Source organism: Manis pentadactyla, chromosome 2 (genome assembly GCF_030020395.1).
Source record: "Manis pentadactyla isolate mManPen7 chromosome 2, mManPen7.hap1, whole genome shotgun sequence".
In the NCBI taxonomy this organism is placed as follows: domain Eukaryota; kingdom Metazoa; phylum Chordata; class Mammalia; order Pholidota; family Manidae; genus Manis; species Manis pentadactyla.
In genome coordinates this window covers 158,339,063-158,360,744 of record NC_080020.1, presented here as the reverse complement: position 1 = coordinate 158,360,744, position 21,682 = coordinate 158,339,063, and the positions used below count along the sequence as shown (strand labels likewise).

Below are 21,682 nucleotides of genomic sequence, written 5' to 3'. Positions count from 1 at the left end.
GAAGGGTGGGCAGTCTCCTCAGGGTGCGGCCCTGGACTCTATAGAGACATAGCCTCCTCTAGTTGGCTGAATCACCAGTGCTGGGCCTCCAACGTCATCCACCTCCCTCTAAACGAGGAAAGGCACATCTTCTGGGTTCTCGGCTTTGAGAAATCAGGATGAGGGACTGAGCAGGATCAAGGGCTGACTCACTCTCTGGCTCAAGGGCCTCTGGGAGCCTGAGAACGACCTGCCCAGGAATTGAGCCATTTCAGCTCCCACAGAAATGTGCTCTTCTGGGGTCAGGACGAAGTCCCAGTTGGTCACAGACTTTGTCACCAGGGAAGACAGGGACTGAGAGAAAATCCCGCCTGGGTGTGAAATTGAGCTTGCCACACTCACATGCATCCGCAGACATTCGGTTCCCCTCTCAGAGGAAAGAAGAAAGATGCCATGGCTTTTATTTTGAATAAACCCTTCATGATTTCCTATGTTTATCTCCATAAAAGGAGCTCAGTCCCCACCTCGGTGAAAAGAAAAAGATGCCTCAGGGGAGTAATACATAGGCACAGAAAATACTATTTTCATTGACTTTAATTTTTGTCACAGCTATACCTGCTTATGGCTTTTGAAAGCTAGGTGGGGTGTTTTAAATGTGTAACTACAACAAACAGAGCCATGCCCACACATTTCCCCCAGTTCCCATTCCCCGGAGGCAACTATTTTCCTTCTTTTAGCCCAATCCTGGGGTCTGTTCAGGAAAGTAATATGCCAGAGACAGGTCCTGCAGGAATCCCCAAGCCTCTGTCCTGAGCAGAGCCCCTACCCTGAGTCTTTCTTCTTCTTGGTCTATTTCCATTTCTAACCCATTTATAAAGGACCATTACATCACCCATGCATAAATATCAAAATATTTCTGTTTCTTCTTTTCCTTCACTGCTTCAGATTTTGCTGTATTCACTCCAGTGTTCCACTTGGTCTCAGGTCTCCTAACAACATCCCAGTCAAGGTGTCTTGACTTACTAGTCATTTTTCTCAGAATGGGGGTGGGGATGATGCTCTGGCTCTGAGAAAGCTGTTCCCCCTCTTTCAGCCAGACCCAGGGCCAGGATGCAGGCAGAGAGCAGGAGTAAGAAGGCAGAGTTCTTATGGCCCTGGCTTGGAGTCCAGGGCGCCCCCACAGTCATGGTGCAGCCTGGCCATCTACTCAGCGGGCAGTGTGTGCGTTTTGGGGAGAGGGTGACCTCAGCAGCACCCCCTTCCCCACCCCCAGAGAGGCCTCAGTATTTCCCAGGCCTAACGTCTTTTCCATGCTGGGCATCTCATCACTTGACCCATTGACCCCTTGGAGAAACAGCCCAGGTCCCAAGCCTGCCGCCCATCTTAGAGGGACTCACGGGAGGCCCTGGGCTTATCTCTGCCCCACCAGTGTCCCAGGGTGGGACACTGAGTTGGGGTGAAGCCTCCACACCGCCTCCTGAGCATGTTGCCCCACAGTCCCTTTCGGCTCTCTGAGGGAGGGAAGCCCCAGTCTTCTGTCTTCATCAATCTCTAGACTACCTTACACTTCCCAGGCACTGGGAGTTGGGAAAAGGGCATCAGGGAATTGCTGTGAGCTGGAGCTTCAGCCTTGAAAAGATGCCTTTCTTTTCTGGATGCTTAACAGAGGGGTATCATCTTCAGGAATCAGGGCTCTGAGGGGCTGCTTTTCCCCAGAATTCACTCAGCCAACCCCAGGAAATGCTCTCACTGACCCCAGGGAGCCTGTGCTCAGGGATGTGCTCAGACATCCCAGGGGCTGGGCACCTGCCTCAGGACAGTCCCACAAAATGTACCTGTCATTTCATGACTGTTTTCCCTGACCAGGGGATTTCTTCCACCCCCTTTCTCTGAGCAGCTCTAAGTGGTCTGACCTGTGCCCCAGCTGTCATTTCCACCCAAATTCTCTCCAGGAAGCAGCTTTCTAGAGAGAGGAGCCCCCTCATGCTCCTCTGGCTAATGGCCCAGCAGCCCGGCCTGAGCCCTCAGAGCACAGTGGGCTGGCAGAGAGGCCGCCGCATCCACAGGAACGGAAACCCTGGCCCTTGACCCCTGGGGTCTGAGCCCGTGAGCCCAGCTCATGCCGGGAAGCTACTGGTCCCTCGTGCCAGGCTCACTGCTGTGCCTCTGGCCTGTGCTGGAATCAAAGGGCCAATTGCTTCTCATGGGTCAGTGAGGTGGGAGGCAGGGGCAGGGCGGGGACAGAGGGAGAGCATTGCAGGAATTTGGTCCTCCTCCGGCCTTGGGCCCTCAGGGAGCAGACTTGTCTGGAGATACTGACCTCTAAGAGGGGACGTCCCCCCGGTTGTTCCTTGCTGTCCCCAGGTGGGACAGACAGGGCCTGCCAATCTGGAGCCAGAGACCCGCAAATTCTAAGCCTGGGGACCTGCTCACTGTCTGTGGTGCTGACCTCCTGGCCTGTCACAGGACAGTCCCTCCAGCCCCATGCTGAGGCCCAGAGGAGCTGGACAGGGGAGGCCTCAGGGTCTCTCCTTGGTCTCACAGGCTCTGGGACATCAACCCGCGAACTGCTGACGAATCTCCTTCCTGTGAGGTGTTGCTCTCCCAGGCCTCATAGGTTGTCCTAAGCTTCCTCTTCCTGTCCAGGAATAAAGAGGACCTCCCCTGGGAAGACACTGTGCACAGTGAGAGAGTGAAGCTGAGCCTAGCCAGTCACCAGGCTGGAGTGGTGAGACCCAGGCAAAGTGGCCAGGGATGCATGGGAGAGAGGGCTCCTCCCAACATGTCTCAGCTGTAAAGTGCCATAGCACCCCTCCCAGTGGCCGCTACATTCTTACTCTCTAAGAGCCTTTGTTCTTTAAAGCCATGGACTGCCAGAAATTTAGCTGAGTTTTATCAGCAAGAAAGGAACATCCATGTCCACCTGAAGGATATGTCACTTGGACACGGAAGGGCAGCCTCAATTTCCCACCTGGGCACAGAGCCTCAGATACTGTTCTGGATACGACGTCCTCCATCTGCTTTAGCTGTGAACTTTCCAGGGACACAGACCTCCGATCCTTTCCCCACTTCCGACCTGATGGTGACCCCTTTCCACACAGTCCTGTTGCTTTGGGCCCATTGAAACCCTGCCCCACTTAAATTTTGTTTAACACTAACTACACTTGCCCCAAATCTTATAATAACTCTCTATCTTCCTCTTTTTTGTAAGACTGCACACGTAGCCCCTGGTGGACAGTCTCCCTTACTGCAATGAGTCAAAACCCAACACTGTTGGACTACAGAGTTGTTTCGGGTGGTTTTTGGCTGATTGGGCTAGGACGGTGGGATACTCAGGCATGGGTCCTTCAGCTGGACCCTATTAGCAGATCCAAGTGTATGTCACATTCTAGATAAGTGCCTAAAATACCCACTGCTGCCCCGACTGATATGCCACCCTCCTCCTTCATCTATGCTGTTGTACCTTTTGCATTCAGTTGTCATTTCAAGCTGAACCTAAATACTAGGTGCATGCATTGATGCAAATGGCCTCGGCAGTGAGGTGAGAATTGAATTTTGCCATGTTAATCATTAGTTTTTGGGGAGAGGAGTAATAGATAACATCCCTCTTTCCCACTAGAGTTATGAAACCAATAGAGACTTAAGTCAAAGTTTAATATTTTTTTTACTTATTGATAAGCTTATTGCTGATATAGCTGATACTAGAGAGTGTGACCTTTTTTCTGCAAACAAGTGAAGCACAGAGAAAGCCCATGAGAATCACTGTCACATGCAGCCACAGGAAGCTCTGGACTGCCACAGGCCCTTCACGTGAGGATAGACCTCCTAACAATGTAGGTCATGAAGGAACAGAGCAGAATGGATGCTTTCGTCAATTCCACTAGTTCCCAGTGGAAGGAGGTAAATAGAAGCTGGGCCACACAATCCCAGCTTCTAATAAGTAGGGTGACCACCTAATTTATCATGTAATGTGGCACTTTGAAGGTGGAAGGAGGTGGTATCCGTCATTACTCCAGGACAACAAGTGTTCACCAGGAAGCATAGTCTTCTCTCCACTTGAGAGGTCGGGGGAGATGGACAGGCAGATGTATAATGGAAAGGACACAGGCCTGAGGAAGACTGTTCTCTATCTTCAGCAGTTTATGTAAGAGGGAAAAGAGATTAGAGGCAGCCAGAAGAGATGCCATCACAAACTGAAGGACTTGTGTGGGCAGGGGAGCTCCCTTCTCAGTGACATAAAGGCTTAGGAACAGAAGAGTAGGTTTCATCCTCAGATAGGCTAGTCTTACTAAGGAAGGTAAGCCACCTGGGGAATAGGCCAACTCCTTGTTCATACGTTCATTATTAATTTATTATCCAACATATATTCATTAAGCACAGACACTGTGAAAGGGTCTGGGAATATAATAGTGAACTAGACAGACATTACTTCCCTGTAATCAAGGACTTTATAATGTAAGGGGGGAAGTGATAAAGCAAATAAATAAAGGCATTACAAGTGTGTGAAGGAAATGATCAAAAAATGAGGGATCGATAAATCAAGAGATAGAGGAAGGGGCTTCCTTCAGGCATGATGGTCAGGGAAGGCCTCTCGAGGAGGTACCATACAGGCATGCCTGAAGACTGTGGAAGGAATCTGCATTTCTTTCTAAGCACAAGTGGGAGCATTGAAGGAGTCTAAACATTGGGATGGCATAGCTTAGATTTCCATTTATGGAGATAATCCTGGCTGGATCATAGAGAATGGGCTTAATGGGTAGAGGAAGAAATAGATGGAGGTTACCAGTGAGGGGACCCTGATGTACAGCACTAGTGACCTAGGGAGATTGCCCGGCATGCAATGGTGAGTGACAGGGAAGTTGGCCTCTTGGGAGACAGACTTGATGGGTTGGCGGTAGGCCTTCAGGGAAAGGAGGAATTGAGGATGACTCCTAGGTTTCTGTCTTGAGTAACTCAGATGGAGAAGACTGGGTGTGAAAATGGGTAGGTCGGGCAAAGAGCAAGGGTGCTATTTACATATTCAACTTGCAAGTTCTGAGACAATCCAAATTGATAGTTGCAAAAGTAAATCTGGTGTTCCGACAAGAGTTCTGGGCCAGACCAAATTGTTAATATCTACCTTGAATTTGAATTCATAAGAACAACAAATAGCATCCAGTTAAACAGTATAGAGGAGGAGAGGACTCAGGGGTGAACCCTAAGGAACTTCAATCTTTAGAAGTCATATGAAGAGGAACCAGGAAAAGGGAGTGAGAAAGAAAAGCCCGTAGAGTCAGGGAAAAACTGGGAGTGACTTGTTGCAGAATCTCTAGCACAGGAGTGCAAAGATACAAGGGGAGCAGCAGGCAGTGTCCATCACTGATTAAGATGAGGGTAGCAGAGTGTCTATTGGGTTTGGCAATAGAGACTTCATTGGTGATACTCAAAAGAAAGGTTTTGGTGCAGAAGCCAGAAGTCAGAGATCAGACTGGAATGTGCAGTCATGAATGGCTTACTAGTAATCAGGGACATACAGATTAGGGCAATAATGAGATACAAGTCTTTGTACACTGGATCAGCAAAGTTGTTTTTTAATTTAAAAGTAAGTTGTGGGCAGGGAGGAATAAACACACCATGGAGATGTAAATTGGAAAAGCCACATCAAAGGCAGATTGTCAGTATCTGTTGAAAGTAAAGAGCGCGCTTATTCTATGGCCAAGCAATTCATTTATCTATTCTAAAGAGTGTCTTACATGTTGCTCAGAAGGTATGTACTAGAATGTTCATTGACACACTGTAAAAACAACAACAATAAATGGAAACAGCCTAACTAACAATGAAGAATGGCTAAGCAACCAATGGTTAAATAGTATTGGATATTCTGCAGCAGTTGTAAAAACAATGAGAAAGATCCATCCATACTGGCATAGAGAGCTATTTGAACATATTATTGAATGAAAAAGTGAGTTAGAGAAAAATATATACTGTTTCATACTAATGAGGGAAACGTACACCAAGACACACAGAGGCACATGCACAAAACAACATTGTATATTTCCAATAGGTACATATGAGCATGTCAGTACCTGTGAAATGGGCTGGAATGATGCCAGTACATAATGTTTACCACTGGGATGGGGAAAGGGAGAATCAGGATTTGGAGAAAATGACTTGGACTTATCTGTTATGTTTTTAGTTGTTCTTTTTTTTAACACGGAAACTGCATTAGTGTATTAATAACATTGTTGAAAATTAACATTTTTTAAAGTGGAAAAAGTAAAAGGCTAGTGAGAAAAGTAGTTTAAGCAGAGGCTGTGAGTTCTCAAAGGCTAAGGTCCCTGGAATGCTCTGTGCTTGAACATTTCCTAACATCATGACCAGCATGGTGGTGGTAAGTGATTCAATGGATGAAAGAATGGATCCCCAGAGTGTCCCCCCCGGCCCCTCCACTTGGTGCTCTTAGTAGGAGGCCTAGATTGTTACTGTTCCTTTCTGCTCTATTTGGGAGATCTTGCCTTGGGAGACATAAATCATTCCATTTTCCATGGCTATGTCCCCCAGCTTTTTGTTACCATAATTTACAGCCAACATCTAGTGTCTCTTGGAAAAGAAAAGAAAAGGGAAGGAAATGATCAGTAGAATACTATTTACCTAGGAAGAGAAATGCATAGTACTTCTGTTCATTCTTCAAGGTGGTTGAAGAGTAGCCCACACAGGAGTTAAAGGCATGTGGCTAAAAAAAAAATAACATAACATATATATATCCAAATACCAATGGCATTTTTCAATGAACTAGAGCAAATAATCCTAAAATTCATATGGAACCACAAAAAACTCTGAATAACCAAAGCAATCATGAGAAAGGAGAATAAAGCTGGAGGGATTATGCTCCCTGACTTCAAGCTCTACTACAAAGCTATAGTAATCAAAACAGTTTGGTACTGGCCCAAGGAAAGACCCATAGATGGATGGAACAGAATAGAGAGCCCAGAAATAAACTCACACATATATGGTCAATTAACATATGACAAAGGAGGCAGGAATATACAATGGGGAAAAGACAATCTCTTCAATAAATTATGTTGGGAAAATAGGACAGCTATACATGTAAGAGAATGAAACTGGATTGCTGTCTAACTCCATATATAAAAGTAAACTTAAAATGGATTAAACACCTAAATATAAGAAATGAAACCACAAAACTCTTAGAAGAAAACATAGGCAAAAATCTTTTGAACATAAGCATGAGTAATTTTTTTCTAGCTATGTCTCCTGGAGCAAGGGAAACAAAATCAAAAACAAGTGAGACTACATCAAACTGAAAAGCTTCTTTACAGCAAAGGACACTATCAACAAAACAAAATGTAACCTACTGTATGGGAGAATATATTCATAAAGGATATTTCTGACAAGGGGTTAACATTCAAAATACACAAGCAACTCACATGACTCAACATCAAAAAACCCAAATAATCCAATTAAAAAGTGGGCAGAGGAGCTAAATAGACATTTTTCCAAGGAAGACATGCAGATGGCCAACAGGCACATGAAAAGATGCTCCACATTGCTAACCACCAGAGAAATGCAATTCAAAACTACAGTGAGATATCACTGTACACCAGTCAAAATGGCCACTATCCAAAAGACAAGAAATAACAACTGTTGGCAAGGATATGAAGAAAAGGGAACACTCCTACACTGTTGGTGGGTATGTAAATTGGTGCGACCACTAGGGAAATAGTATGGAAGTTTCTCAAAAAACTAAAAATAGGAATACCATACAACCCAGTAATTCCATTTCTAGGAATTTACCTAAAGAAAACAAAATCTCTGATTCCAAAAGATTTATGTGCCCCTATGTTTATTGCCACATTATTTACAATAGCCAAGGTATGGAAGCAACCAAAGTGTCCATCAATAGATGAATGTATAAAGAAGATGAGATACATTTACACAATGAGATATTATTCAGCCATAAAAAAGAAGGAAATCCTGTCATTTTCAACAACATGGATGGACTTAGAAGGTATTATGCTAAGTAAAATAAGGCAGGTGGAGAAAGACAAATAACATATGATCTCACTTATATATGGAATCTACAAACAAAACAAAACCAACAATATGTCAGTGGACTCACAGACACTGAGAAATGGCTGGTGGCTACCATGGGGGAGGGGTTGGGGTAGGATTAAAATAGGTGAAGGGGATAAATAAGCACAAAATCTCAATCATAACAAAGTTTTCATGAGGATGAAAGTACAACATAGAGAATATAGTCTGAATATAGTTCATAGCATCTTTAAAAAATTTTTTAATAATATAATAAAAACTTGATTGGATAGGGAAAATTAGGCTATTTCGCCAGTGTAAGATTATAGAGTTTTTAAGAAGAAATATTTTTCAATTACTTTAAAGCATATGTGTTCCTTTTGAGTTATACTAAACAGGGTTTTTAGGCCTTCATCAATGAATAACTGCACACATGTGAAGAATTTTGAACAATTCTGCAGCTTCCCCCAAAGGACTTACACAACATCTGTCAAGAAAAGAAAATAATTATGCTTGAGTAGCTTATTGCCCTGTGGGAATCTAGTAGCAGTATTGCCAAATTAGATCTTCTAGTTTTTCAGGAGAATCTTGAATTCCCAAATCTTAAAACACTCTAAGGATTAGACAAAACACATGTACAGGCTAGGTAGTCCAAATCTACCCCTAAGTAAAAGGTCCTAGGCTTATATAGCTTTACAAGCATGATTTACCAAGACGGATAATATCTTTTACAAACTATCCAGAACTCAAGGAAAGAAAAAAAAGTTCTGCAACTCATTCTATTTGTACCATTTTTCTGATAACCAAAGTCACTCCAAGATTGTAGAGAAGGGACTCTTTCTCCTTGCATTTTCACATTCCTGAAATTTCATATTTCACACATCTCTCTCCATCTGGCATTCCTAACCTGGTCCACATGGATGAGAAGACATTGTCCTCCTCCCCAAGATGGTGATGTTGAAAGGGTCTCCTCCACTTGTCTCTTCTCCCATGGGATAAGAAGTAACTCCTCTGATTGACAAGACCCTGGTCCTTCTCCAGACCACTAATAGGGTCACAGTCAAGAGGGTCAACTCTGCACTGAGGCTGCCTCGAGCAGCTTGCCTTTTTGTCTTGGGTCACTAACAAATGGTGCATCATCACGGTGGTTTGGGTAAATGAAAGCAGAGTTGAGAGCAGGCCCTAAAGGTGGGGACTAGAAGGTAACTCATTTCTCTAACCCAGCTGCAACAATAAGAAAGACACTGCTTTGATTTTTATTTCATCATCACTACATTCTCTACATGTCTGAATGTGGATGGGGACCAAGGGTAAGGGACTGCTACCCCCAAACCTTCAAAATTTAATGTCAGTTCCAGGGGGATAGATATTTTTTTCTGCTTTGTTTACTACGGTATCCCCAGCATTTAGAACACTGCAGGTATATAGAAAATACTTGTTCAATGATTGAAAATATTGGCCTTGACACTCCCCTTGAGAATAAACACAAGTGCTGCTATTTGGTGCTCAGTCCACATGAGTGGGGAAGTCTGGGGAAGCCACTGTAGCTGGTTTTGACCTTGGTCAGTAAGTTGCAGCTTTATAAGGGCCATGCTGCTCTCATCAAGCTGATGCTAGAGAATCAGAGCTTTAATCTGCAAAGAGCTTCTGAGCTGTACAAGCAATAGAGAATATCAGTGTGTCAGTTTTGGTCTTTGAAGGTTGGTATTGGATTTTGGGTGGAGGCACTCATATCAGCTGTACAATCTTCACTAGTCCCTGTGTTATTTTTAATTGCACCTTGGCCAAGTAGAGAACCGATGAGGAACAATATTATGGGTTTTCATATGGCTTATCTACTTATTCCTGAAGTCATTACCCAACCATATGGCTCAAAGTTCACTCTGGAGTATTATTTTTGTTTTTCACAATCAGAACTCTTCTGCTTATAAGTGACTCAAATATGTGGCAGTTAATTGAGCCATTCATTTCTTGAATATTTCTCTTCCCTTCCTCTTTTTCATTAATAACCCAAGTGTCATCCTTGCTTTAAGTTCACGTTCTATTATAAGCAAAATCAAAGTAAATTTCTTGCTGTAAGTGAGAGACATATATTCTCAGTTGCAAGCTTGCAGAACCTGTTAGATTTTCTCTTCCAAAGAATAGAAGAAACTGGAATTGAGGGAAATGAAGAGCAGATTTTGATGCCTATGCAAATTGGGAAGGAAGGATGGGTGAGAAGCAGGGGTCTCTCTGATACAGACTTGCATTTTGGGGTTTGGGTTGCTGAATGGAAGAGGTTCATGGGAAGAGCTGTCTTTGAGGGCCACAAGTATAACCCCCTCACTGCTAGTCATGGACAACCCACCACTCAACAGTCCTGGATCTGAAGAAGGTCACTATGACTCTAGCTTAGCAAAGGAACATCTTGAATACTCAAGTATCTCAAATGCTGGAGGAAAAAATTATAGAAATCAGTACTTCAGAAACTAGAATGAGAAATAACACTGCTAGGGCTCTCTCTCCATCTATATTCTGTGTGTATGTATGTGTGTGTGTGTGTTTGTATGTGTTGGCCTTATTCTTTCTATGCTGACAGCATGTGATCTCAGATCTCAGCCCCAGAGCAAGAAGAGAGATGCTTGGTATAGACTCAGACAAGGAACTGGCCTAACCTTCCTCCTTGGAAGGCTTAGGGACCCCATACCATTGTGAAGTGCTTTCTGGTGCTAACAGAACAGAAATCTGTTTTCCTATACTCCCATGGTGCCTAGCTTAGACTCAAGCAAAGAACATCATATCCCTCACTATGGTCCGAAGGTCCGTGTCCCCCCAGTTTCATATGTTGAAATCCTAATGCCCAGTGTGATAGTATTAGGAGGTTGAGCCTTTAGGACATGATTGTGTCATGAGGGAAGGGTCATCATGAATGAGACTAACAGCTTACAAGAGGCCTGAGAGAGCTCCCTCACCCCTTCCACCATGTGAGGGCACAAGAAGATGGCATCTCAGAAGAGGTCCCGCCCCTGGCCACACTGGCGCCCTTTTATCAGACTTCTAGCCTCCCGGTCTTTAAGAAACAAATGTTTGTTGTTATTAAGCCCTCTCACCCCCAGTCTATGTACATTGTTATTAACTCCCCCCAACTGGTATTTTGTAATAGCAGCCTGAATGGACTAAAACATCCTTCAAACCAGGAAAGCCAATGAAATGTCTGAGGACACTTCCTGGGTGCTTCTGTGGTTTCTCCTCCTCTTATCCATCCTCACCACCTCCTCCTCACGTCCTGTCAGAGGGAAGGGGCTGTCCATCGATCTCCTGCTCACCTCCAGCTGGGGTTGCCGGGAAGCTAATATTTATAAGTACAGTTTAGGATTACACTGTGTTTTTCATCACTCTCTACTGTTCTTTCTACACATTCACAGCTACTTTTACAAAACTCACGTTCTCTGCAGTCCTTCTCAGAAAACTTGCTTGTTATGTGTCCAATTTCATTCTCACCACAAGCCTCTTATAGCCATCCTTGGAGTCCCCTTGTGCTTAGTCCAGACCTTTCCAGAGAAAACTGAATTCCGCTGGTGCCCTTTTCCTGTGACCCTAAACAGAGGTGAGGGTGCATGAATGCAGGCAGAAGGGAGTTGGGATCAAACCTCCAGGCTACACGGGACCCTCCAAGAGGGAGATCCGCAGAGACAATGGACACTGGCCAGGGGCCCCCTGAAGAGCTCTGGGTTGTGCCTCATTGCTGAAGCCATCCCCTTCTGAGCAGACTGCCAAGCATCAGCACAATCCCCTAGGGTCAGGTTGGCATCACAGGGAGGAGGAGGAGTTGGGGTGTCCCTAATCAGCTTTTCTGTGCTTTCTTTCTCTACCTTCCTTGAGGAGCTTTGAAGTTCCTTGGACCCTTCCTGCCGTGAGGTCTGCCCCTGTGTCAGAAAGCAAGTTCCATTCTGACTAATTTAGTATCAATGGGAAGATGCTAATACATGAAGTGAGGACTATTTTGTTTCAACAATATTTTTTGAGAAACTGTTGTGTAGGAGGCAAGATTTGGCACCTAAAGGAGTGTGTAGATGTAAAAGACACAATCTGTCCTATGTGCCTGGAATCTGGCTGAGGAGAAGAGAGCAAAGGGGCTGAGACAAGGAGAAAAACTACAGCACAAAGTTCAACAAAGGAATGTCACGTGAGAAGGCAAAGTGAGGTGGACCTCAAAGAAGATAAGATGTCCCATTTGGTTGGAAAGATGAGGAGAGGCCTCTAAACACTTCAGAGAGATAAAAGATGTCAGTAAGCCATACGTAGGTGAGATACACAGTGATGGAAGTGTTTGAGAGATTTGCAAAGCTTGAGAAAAAGTATGGAGCGAAGAAATTCGATGTGTTGGGGTAGCTAATAGAGAAAATAAATTCACTGGGATTGAATCTTCCTGGCCTGGGTTTACGCCAGAAAGCAGAGCCTAAGACAAGGGTTTGCATGCAGGATGATGAGAAGTGACCCCAGGAAACAGCAGTAGGGGCTGGGAAAATTACAGCAGAGTAATGAGGAAAGCTAACTCAAAGATGTGTTCTTGAGTTCAGCACTGCCACAGGCAACTCAGTTCTGCTGGGACCCTCTGAGGAGCGTGTACACAGACCATATGTCAGAATTGTCCACCTGTACAATTAAAGACAGCAGCATTTCCCCACCCACTCCCATCCTCTATTGGCCAAGGGTTCTTCAGGGAGCACTGCCCTCTTCCAGGTTGGTGCATACGTGAGTGCCAAGCAGGTTCCTGCAAGTGTCCTTCCCTAAGGTGTCTTAGGAGCCCCAGAGCAGGAAGAGAGGTGCTTGGTGTAGCTGAGGTCACATGCTGTCAGCTTAGAACTTCTTAAAGCTAGTTGCACAGCACTGACTAGAGTAAAAGGCAGGCTGACAGGATGTAAGGTGGAGTTCTAGGGTTATCTCAAGCAGAATCATGGGCAGTGAAGCAGTAGAAGGTAACGCAAGAAGGACAGGTTTTAAAACAGATTTACCTGGCTGAGAGATTTGAATTTAGTGAGCAGTGGGCCCATTGCTAAACCCCATACCACTGCTTGTCATGTGCAAAGACAGGGCACATTCTCCTGAGGGAAGAGAGCCCATCATGTTCACATTCAGAGTAAACTGCAGTTTACGTGAGTTTGGGTAAGTGAATTTGTAGATTATATTGCAGACTTGAACTACAGCAACCATCACAAAATGAACAGCTGGCTTAAAAGCATCCCAATAAGGAAAGTTTGGTCAAAGGTTCTAAAATTCCAGAAAAGATGAATAATAATAAAATATCATAGCTGATGCTTCTCTTTATAAAGTAAAAACAAGGATAACACAGTGAGTTCTGAAAAGTTGCCTGAAAAACATCCAAACTGATATAGTGATTCTTTGAAATATGGATTGATTTACATTCACTATGTCAACATTCTTAACCAAAAATACTATATGTCAAATTATTGACTAATGATAATGACATGAGTCTCTCATGATTATCAAGACATGTAACAAATTTATCTTATCTTTTAGATTTATCTTTGTCAGTATATACTATAATACTTATAACAAACATGCATAGAATTCATAAATAACATTCTTTTATTTATAGGATTAAATGAACAGAAATGTTTGGAATTCACATCTCTAGGCCATAGCTTGTCAGAAGGAACAGGAAGAGAGGGTTGTGTGCAAGAGGCATTTGGGATATGGACTTAATTAGACTTGGCAACTAAGTAGAAAGTTTCATTGGGATAGCATTCAAATGGGGACGTGGCACAGAAGCGGATGTCTAGAGGAGGGGGTGGTTTGGGGTGATGAGAATGAGATGGGCTATGGATGGTCCTCAGCACCTGGGGCTCTCTGAAGATGACCTATTATGTGCTCAATCAGAAGAGTCTCCGGCTATTTCATTCTGGGATCAGCCACCCAAACACAGCCCAGGCTGGATTTAGTTCTCAGGTTCCATATAGAAGTTAGTGTTGTAATTTTTGCCCCTCTCCTTGGTGAGAATGATGGGCTGTCCCACCATTTTGGAGGAGGCTATGAACCAGCCAGGGTAGGAGGCTGACTCAAAGGCGGAGGTGGAGCCCTCCGTACTGCAGATGAAAAGGAAGGGCTTCTGTGCTTTGTTGTTATTGTACATCTCCATGATCTGTTTCTCCTAGAAGTAGGAAAGAGGCTTATTAGAGAGGGTTTCTGGGAAGAAGGAGCTAAGCCCTAGGGGTGACTACTCGCCCCAAAGGGAGGGACAGAGGCCAGGGACACAGGCCAGTGGAGGGAGAACACCCGGTATCAAAACAGGTGACCCACTGGTTCCCAGTAGCTGGGCTCTACCCCAAGGTCCTGACCACCCTCTGATTCTTTGAGGTGGCACTGTCTCCTTGAGAGCAAAGGGAGGTTTAGCTTTGGTTCCTGGGTACTCCTGGTGTGCGCCCATCAGAAGTTTCAGGCCAGTCTCGTGAGATTTCCAACCTTCAAGTGGGTTTATACATTACCACTCCCATCCCAAGCAGAAGGAGTAGCTTCATAAAGACAAGTCTTGCTTTCAGTGAGGGGACAGCAGGCAGGTCAGCCACAAAATCCAGATCGACAATCTGGCCCCTCATCTCCTCTGTCAGGCAGTGGCCTCTGCTCCAGTGTGAGCACCCCATCTACTCAGAGGGGCAGCTGAAGAGGCCTGAGATTGGAGGAACCACTGCATCTCGGCCTTGCTGAAACCCCTCATGGCTGTACTCTCTGGCTTCCAGAGAATGCGCTGACCTTAACGTGTTACTCCCATTCTAAAGACAGCATTTATCACTGTGGGGATAGAGCCCCATCAGGACTCCTCCCTTACACTGAATAATCCAGAACTGAAAAAATGTTATTTTTATTCAGTGATATGTTAAACGAAACAAAAAGACTGTCTCACAGCTCTCTCATCCGGCGCATGACCGCTCACCTCAAGCTGCAAAGTAGGCTGGCCTTCAACTTCTGCACAGCAGAGACAGAGATTTTGGCCCTTGATCCCCAGGTAGACCAGATTGCCCTTTCCAGCGTCATGGGATTCTGTGTGCCTGCATGTAACTAAGTCAAGACGGACTAGAAACACAAGGGAAAATGCAAACAGGGGTCAGGCTCCATGCAGCAGAAAGGCCAGTCCTCTAGCCCAGCGCTGTTACTCCTCCCAGCCAGGGGCTGCTGAGCAGACAGAAGCCCCCATGAAGCTCCTCCCAGCAGCCATGAGGCTGAGACCCATTTCCCTTTTCTTTCTTAACATCAGATACCCCATTGTCACTAGAGTACATCACTTCCCAAAAATAAAAATAAACTTTCCCACCACACTTAAGCTGGCACTCTGGTCTCATCATGGAGCCACCAAAATGGGTTCAACCTGTCTGCTCAGGCTTCTTTTTCATGAGAAAGATGTAAACTTCTATCTTATGTAAGTCTCAGGTATGTGGGTTTGCCATCACTATCAGCTGGATTTAATTCCCAACTGATTTAGGCCAGGATCCTGGGCATCCTGCATCTAGCCTGCCCGGCAAGGGGTGGGAAATTCATCCATCCAGCACTTTATTGAATGCCCACTCTGGACAAGGCTCTTTGTGGGCACTAGAGATTTAGCTGAGGGCAAAAGAGACATTGCCATTGCCCCCCTAGAAAACGAGACAGAAAGGTAAGCAGAGAAATTACCAGAACCACAGTAAGTCATGGTGCATGCTCCAGGGGAGTGACCAGAGCCTGGGACAGTAGAAGGGAGACAGAAGAATCAAGCGAGACCCCTCTGGAGAGATGGCATTCAAGACAAGACCTTCAAGCTACAAGGAAGCTGGTTTATGAAGAAATGGGACTAAGGTGGTGGAGGCAGTTTGGAGGAACAGTTACAGGAAAAGGAAAGGTGGAAAAGGGCTGGGTGAGTTCAAGGCTCTGAAGAATATCCCTCATTATTAGAAGAGAGGAGGCCAAGTTAGAAAAGTGCATAGCTTTCATGGTGGGAAGATAGGGTTTGAATCTGAGGACGTGGGTAATGATGAATGGAATTTAAACTCCAAGGAGTTTCTTAAATGGACAACCCCTTCTTATCTAAAGACATTTTTTCTTCTGGTAAGGAGAGCTGCCAATCCCTCATACCCTTATGTGCAGGCACCAGGCTCCTCTGTGGGGGGATCCAGTTTGCTCTTTCTTGCCCTTCTTGTGGACATGGCAGTGGAACCCAAAAGTTGGAGAGGCCCAAGGCCAGGCTCATGCCAGCTCAGGCCCCCTGCCCAGTGCATCCCTTTAGGAGGCAAAAGTAATTTCAGTTGTCACTCACCAGGTTTGACATTGTTGGTAAAAGGAACTGCTGTTAAAGAATTTCCCTTCAGGACCCATACCATCTGCAAAGAATCGTGAATACCATAGTTTTGGGGATATTCTACACCTGCCAGATGACAGAAAATCACAAAACACACACAAGGTTATTAAAAACTTCAAGACTGGCTGCATCCTGGTTGCAATTGTTCTGATTCCTGAATCCCTAGGCCCACTGCCCTGAGGAAGAGCGGCTCTCTGGAGGAAGGGAGGGGAAGCAGGGCAAGAGCCCCCTTGTGGATCGGAGCATCTGGAAGGGTCCGCATGCATTCATGACCCCAGGAGAATTTCCAGATTAGCCTTTTTTTGCTAGGGGGTATCAGGGACTTGTCTTTTTCTGACTGATAGTCTAGGTAGTTAACAAAACCAAAAATATTGAAGTTGGTCACAGCATGTTGTTTGATTTTTCTCTACCCTCTTTATCAAAATAAATAAGCAATTCTAAATACACGTAAGAAAAAATGCTAAATGCTCTGGGTTTTTCAAATGCAGGTCTTATGATCTGACTGTTTTAGCAACAGCAAATACATTGGTAGCTGAGCAAATGACGGGGCCTTGCCCTCTGTGGTCTTTGGTGAGGCCAGATGGAGGTATTTCCCAGCTGGCCTGCAGTTCGCCACTTACTCTGCGGGGTGGCCATGATAGCTTCAGGCCTTCCTGTGAAGACTGCAGGGTAGATCAGACGGTGTGGAGGAGGCTGTCAGCCTCTGGTCTTGTGGAGGAAAGAGGGAAGGAAGACGGGTTATCCATTTCGCTCCCCTCCCCCTGGAATTTCTGTGAAAGTTCTTTTGAGAAACCCGCCCTGAGATTCTGTCCGAGATGCACACTTGAGACTGAGGATGGGAAGAGCAAGTTCCATGGCCAGGGACCCTGAAATGGAGCCCCCGGCTTGGACATGGTGGGTGACCTGGCTTTCCAGGCTGGGATGGCACTGCAATGCCCTCCAGACACCACATCAGGATGGTGACGAGGTTCCAGAGCATCACCCCAGGCACTTTCTAGTGCAGCCAGTCTCTGGGTTCAGAGGGAAGAAGGCAGAGTGTGTGCTACCTCCATTCTAGCCTCCACCCAGCCTGCAAGTCACCACTGGCATCCCAACTGCAAGCTTGAACCCTCCTGGATAACTGGTAGGAAACCTGCCTCTCAGCCCTCCAGCCCCTTCCCCATCCGCAGAGGTACCTCTAAGGACCCTGCACATGGACATCCACTGGCCCCATTAGGTGTCTTCCCTATCAGGCAGATGGCTCCCCAAGAAGACCACAAACTCCTCCGTGAGAGCCAGCTGTTCACTCCTCCCTGCCTCAGGATCCCCAGTGCCAGATGCAGTGGTTACCCCCAGACAGGGAGGAAGCAGATCCCCAGCTGCCCTCTGGGAAGCAGCCCAAGCTCCTCCCACCCCGTGCCTTTGATCAAGGTGCCTGACCTCCAGGCTGATAAAGGGCAGTGAAAGAGGACTCCCCACACGTGGCTTCTGAGCAGAAGTTACCTTTATCCAAAGAGATGATCTTGTTCTGGATCCAAAGCTATGGCTCTCCTTGCATCTAAGGCCTCTGGAAAGCTGTTCGGGAACCCCAGGTCTCTCAGAGAATCCTAGGAAAAGAGGAGTGCCAAGGCCAGAGACCCAGAAGCAAGAGAAGATCACAGGTCAGCAGACTTCACAGCTATAGCTGCCCCTGTAACCTGAATACAGAGGTCCCCGTGCCCCTGGGCTAAGGACAATGGCTTCCTTTGTGCTCAGGTGCTCTGACTGACTCCCAGAGGTCCCAAGCGTTTTATTTACGTGGGAAAGGAAGGCGGTTCTGCCTTGCTGGCGCTGGGACAGCCCAAAACTCAGTATTCACTAGTTCCTGGTACCAGAGAATTCAGTGAGGCTTTATGTAAATGTCAACCACATCACTGCTGTGACTTGTCCGCGTACCCTGAAAAAGTAGGTCATGCCTCTAAAAGCAACAACCAGGATATACAGCCATCAAGGCTGTTTGAGGAAAGAGACATTATAGGACTGCCCCAGGGCCGATGACTGGATTCTGATGCCACAAAATGACACACTGGAAGGTTACTCCTAAGAGTGGAAGCCCCCAGGAGGTACAAGGTGGACAGAGAAAGGGGTGGCTCCCTGGGACCTGTGTGGCTTCTAACTGCTTCTGGTCCACAGTCACTCTAGTATCTGCCAATCACAGACCAGGTGAAACCCACCCTCCCACACACCAGTGTATGCACCTGCAGTTTCTCTGAGCCACTGGGCAAGCTGTTTCTCCACTCAAGGGAGCCTCACCTGGGCAAGGCCTGCTCCTGGACACCTTGTATCTCACAGAATGCCCTGAATTCATGGGGAAGGGAGACTGGCTCCCAGATGCTCCAGAGCTCTGAGCTGGCAGATGCACAGTAGGTCTCCCATGAAGGGAAGCTGAGGTAAACCTGCCAATGCGCTGCCCCATCCTTTCACCTGAGCTCACTGTCACTTTGGTGGTCCCCGGTGCCTGTCAGCTTCACACCTCAAGGGCTTGCACCCCAGGAGCAACCTCAACCAATGGCAGGAGGGGCTGGTGGATAAATGTCCCAGTCTCCTCAGCCTTTAGTGGGACACTGCTAGCGTTTCTCAGACAGTTTGGGAAGAATCCAAACTAAGATAGTAGTTTAGTGTTCAAAAGCAAGGGACTCGAATTCAAAAGACATGTATTCAAAATCAGGTCATGCAGCTTTCAGCCTGTTCGCATCTATGATCCTCAGACGACATCATATGAAATGCATTGCTTCTGGCTGGCCTGCTGTGCGGATTAAAGAAGAGGATGCAAAGCCCCAAGTGCATGACATCTCCCTGAAACAACTATCCTCACCCGTCCCCTACCTGTCACCAGACCTCAGACAGCCTATTTATCACTACCAGCCTTTTTGCTGTGCCCACCAATAAATCATCCTGGTTCCTGACCTTCCTACAACCTCCTCAGCCCACCTGGCCACAGGTTTCCCCCTGCGCCCTTCACAGGGACTCTCACTGCATGGTGGGATATAAAGGCATCACAGTCTTGTCCTGGTGGCCCTGCAGCACTCCCCTCAGGAGTGTACAATCCTGAAGCAACCACACTTATACGTGTAGCAGGTCTCCGAGTCAGAATTAGGATTCAGAAGCAGTCTGTGTCTATGGAGAGGAGCCATACCAGGTATCTATTAGCATGAGCTGTATCCAAGCTCTAAGAAGAAAGACCAGAGCCTGTGACATCACCCCCATACTCCTTATAAAGGACTGAACCCACTTGGATGTGGAGGGGAGAGGTTCAATGTCCTGCCATAAGGTACACAGAAGTGAAGGTCCAGGACACACTGCTGTGGGTGCTGTGTGAACTAACATGCTCCTTCAGGGCCAGAGCTGATGGGGTGGGTCCAGGCAGATTCATTATTTCACCTATAAACACATGAAGGATGTGACGCCATCTCTCAGGATCCAGCATATGCAGGAGGAGGTAGAGTTGCCTTTACACATAGAGTTAGGATGACTCTGGGACTCAGGTGATGGCTTGGGCCCCTCTTGGTATCCCTTTGCCTGACTGGGAATGGACCCATGCAGCACCCACAGCCTAAGGAGAGCTTGATTGCCAAATGGCCAGACTTCGCAGGCATGAGGGTTTTAGTTAGATCACTATGAAAACCACTGAAACCTGCCAAGGTGACAGCTTAGGATAAGAGGGGTAAGGCTAGAGGTACCGGAGGGAGGAAAAGCGAGGACAGTGCAGGCGGAGCAGAGACAGCAACAAGTAGCTCTGTGCCGTATGGGGAAGGAACGAACAGCTCTTCCTGGATTCCAGTCCCATGACGTGCTGACAAACCCCAGATGCAGACCCCCTGCATCCAGAAGGAGGAGACCTCTGGCTGTCCATCACCCCACCCTGAGCCAATAAAAATTCCCTCACATACCCCTGGCGCAGCCCACTTCCCCCTCCCTTTCCTGTTTTCTTAAAAACTCCCTGCCTGCCCTGCTGAGCATCACTTCCCCAGTCTGTATTAGTGCAGACTGGTGAACCTTGCCCGGGATTGCACTCAAATAAACTGCCCGGCCTTTTTCTGCCTCTTGTCACCTCCTTATTTTGGTTAGAATTTATCTTACAAGGGGAATCTAGAATAGAAGGAGGAAAAGAGAAACAATGAGAACCAGTCATAGCCCTGGAACCAATAGGAGAAATGGGTGCTACTGTCCATTCACTAACAAGCTTCTTCTGTTGCCCCTCAGGAAAAGCCCCACGACACACAGCGCGGTGTGCTCCTAATGCACACAGAGGAGGGGGTCCATGACACACGGGCTGAGGTGTGCTGGCCACAGAGGAGGGCTCCCAGCCCTACCTTGAAGAGAACCTGTTACATGGAGAATGGAGGGCCGGCGGCTCTAGGCCGCCCCACTTTGGATCCACAGCAGTGCTCCCACCGGGGCTACTTCCTCCCTGGCTGTCCCCGCTGGGGACTGAGAGCAGCAGGGCTACCAGAGCCAGGCCTCCCCTTGTGGTATGGAAGCCTCCATGGCACCCTTTGCCCTGGGGCTCCCCATCAGGGCCTCCACAGCTGCTCTGCTATCTGAAGCTCTCCCTGCCACCTCCTTCTTCCCTCTTTCCTGTCACTGGTGTCAGTCCCGCATCACGGACGGCACACTCTGCCTGCCCTCTCCTGATCCCTCACCCTTATATCTTTCATCAGCACTTCCCCCAATAAATGTATTGCCTGTCCAATCTCACCTTGGCATCTTCCCCTCAGAGCCCCCGAGTTGACACAATCATGAAAGAATCCCAGGAAAAGGAGGCAAATGTAAAAAAATATGAACAATATGATTTCCCTAAAATAAGTTTCACCTAAATGTGACCAGTTTTTCAGGACACCACTGGTTCCAAGAAAGGGGCCCCACCAAGAGTGATGACCCATTGCTATGCTGGCTCACACACAGGCACGGGTGCCACAAGGCTGCGGAGAGCTGGCCCTTTCTTCTCTGTCCTGCCCTTCTCCCCATTTGCACCCCATGGTGGCCCATACCTAGTGTCCAATAGCCTGGGCATGAGGTTCCCCAGGGCAGAGGATTGTAGAACAATAAGGAAAAACCTGGCACGTGGGGCCTTGCCTCCTGGTACCTCCTGAACCCAGCTACTTATTGCGCCTCCTTAAGACACAGCCCAGCCAATATGGAACTGTGATGCTGTGATTTATGATAAGACATACATGTCTGACATGGAGCTCCTAAATCCCTTGGAATGTCCTAAGTGTCGATAGTGAAGAAGGCTTCTTGTGTTGTGTTAATGCTGTGATGTTCCTGATTGCCAGGAAAACCAACCAAATGATTAGAGTGCCACCCCCCACCTCACCCCACACCTACTCC

The 21,682-nt window shown here is 46.8% G+C and overlaps 1 protein-coding gene across 1 annotated transcript; it reads right to left on the bottom strand.

The window, feature by feature from the left end:
* Window positions 1-13,578: 13,578 nt before the first annotated feature.
* On the bottom strand, window positions 13,579-18,084 carry LOC118934824 (interleukin-36 beta-like). Its single transcript, XM_036930696.2, has 5 exons — window positions 17,816-18,084; window positions 16,954-17,041; window positions 16,292-16,399; window positions 14,939-15,078; window positions 13,579-14,158 (listed from the first exon to the last, which is right to left on the bottom strand). Exons 2-5 carry the CDS (start codon window positions 16,967-16,969, stop codon window positions 13,946-13,948), a joined length of 477 nt encoding a protein of 158 aa, XP_036786591.2. The 5' UTR covers window positions 16,970-17,041; window positions 17,816-18,084; the 3' UTR covers window positions 13,579-13,945.
* Window positions 18,085-21,682: the final 3,598 nt, after the last annotated feature.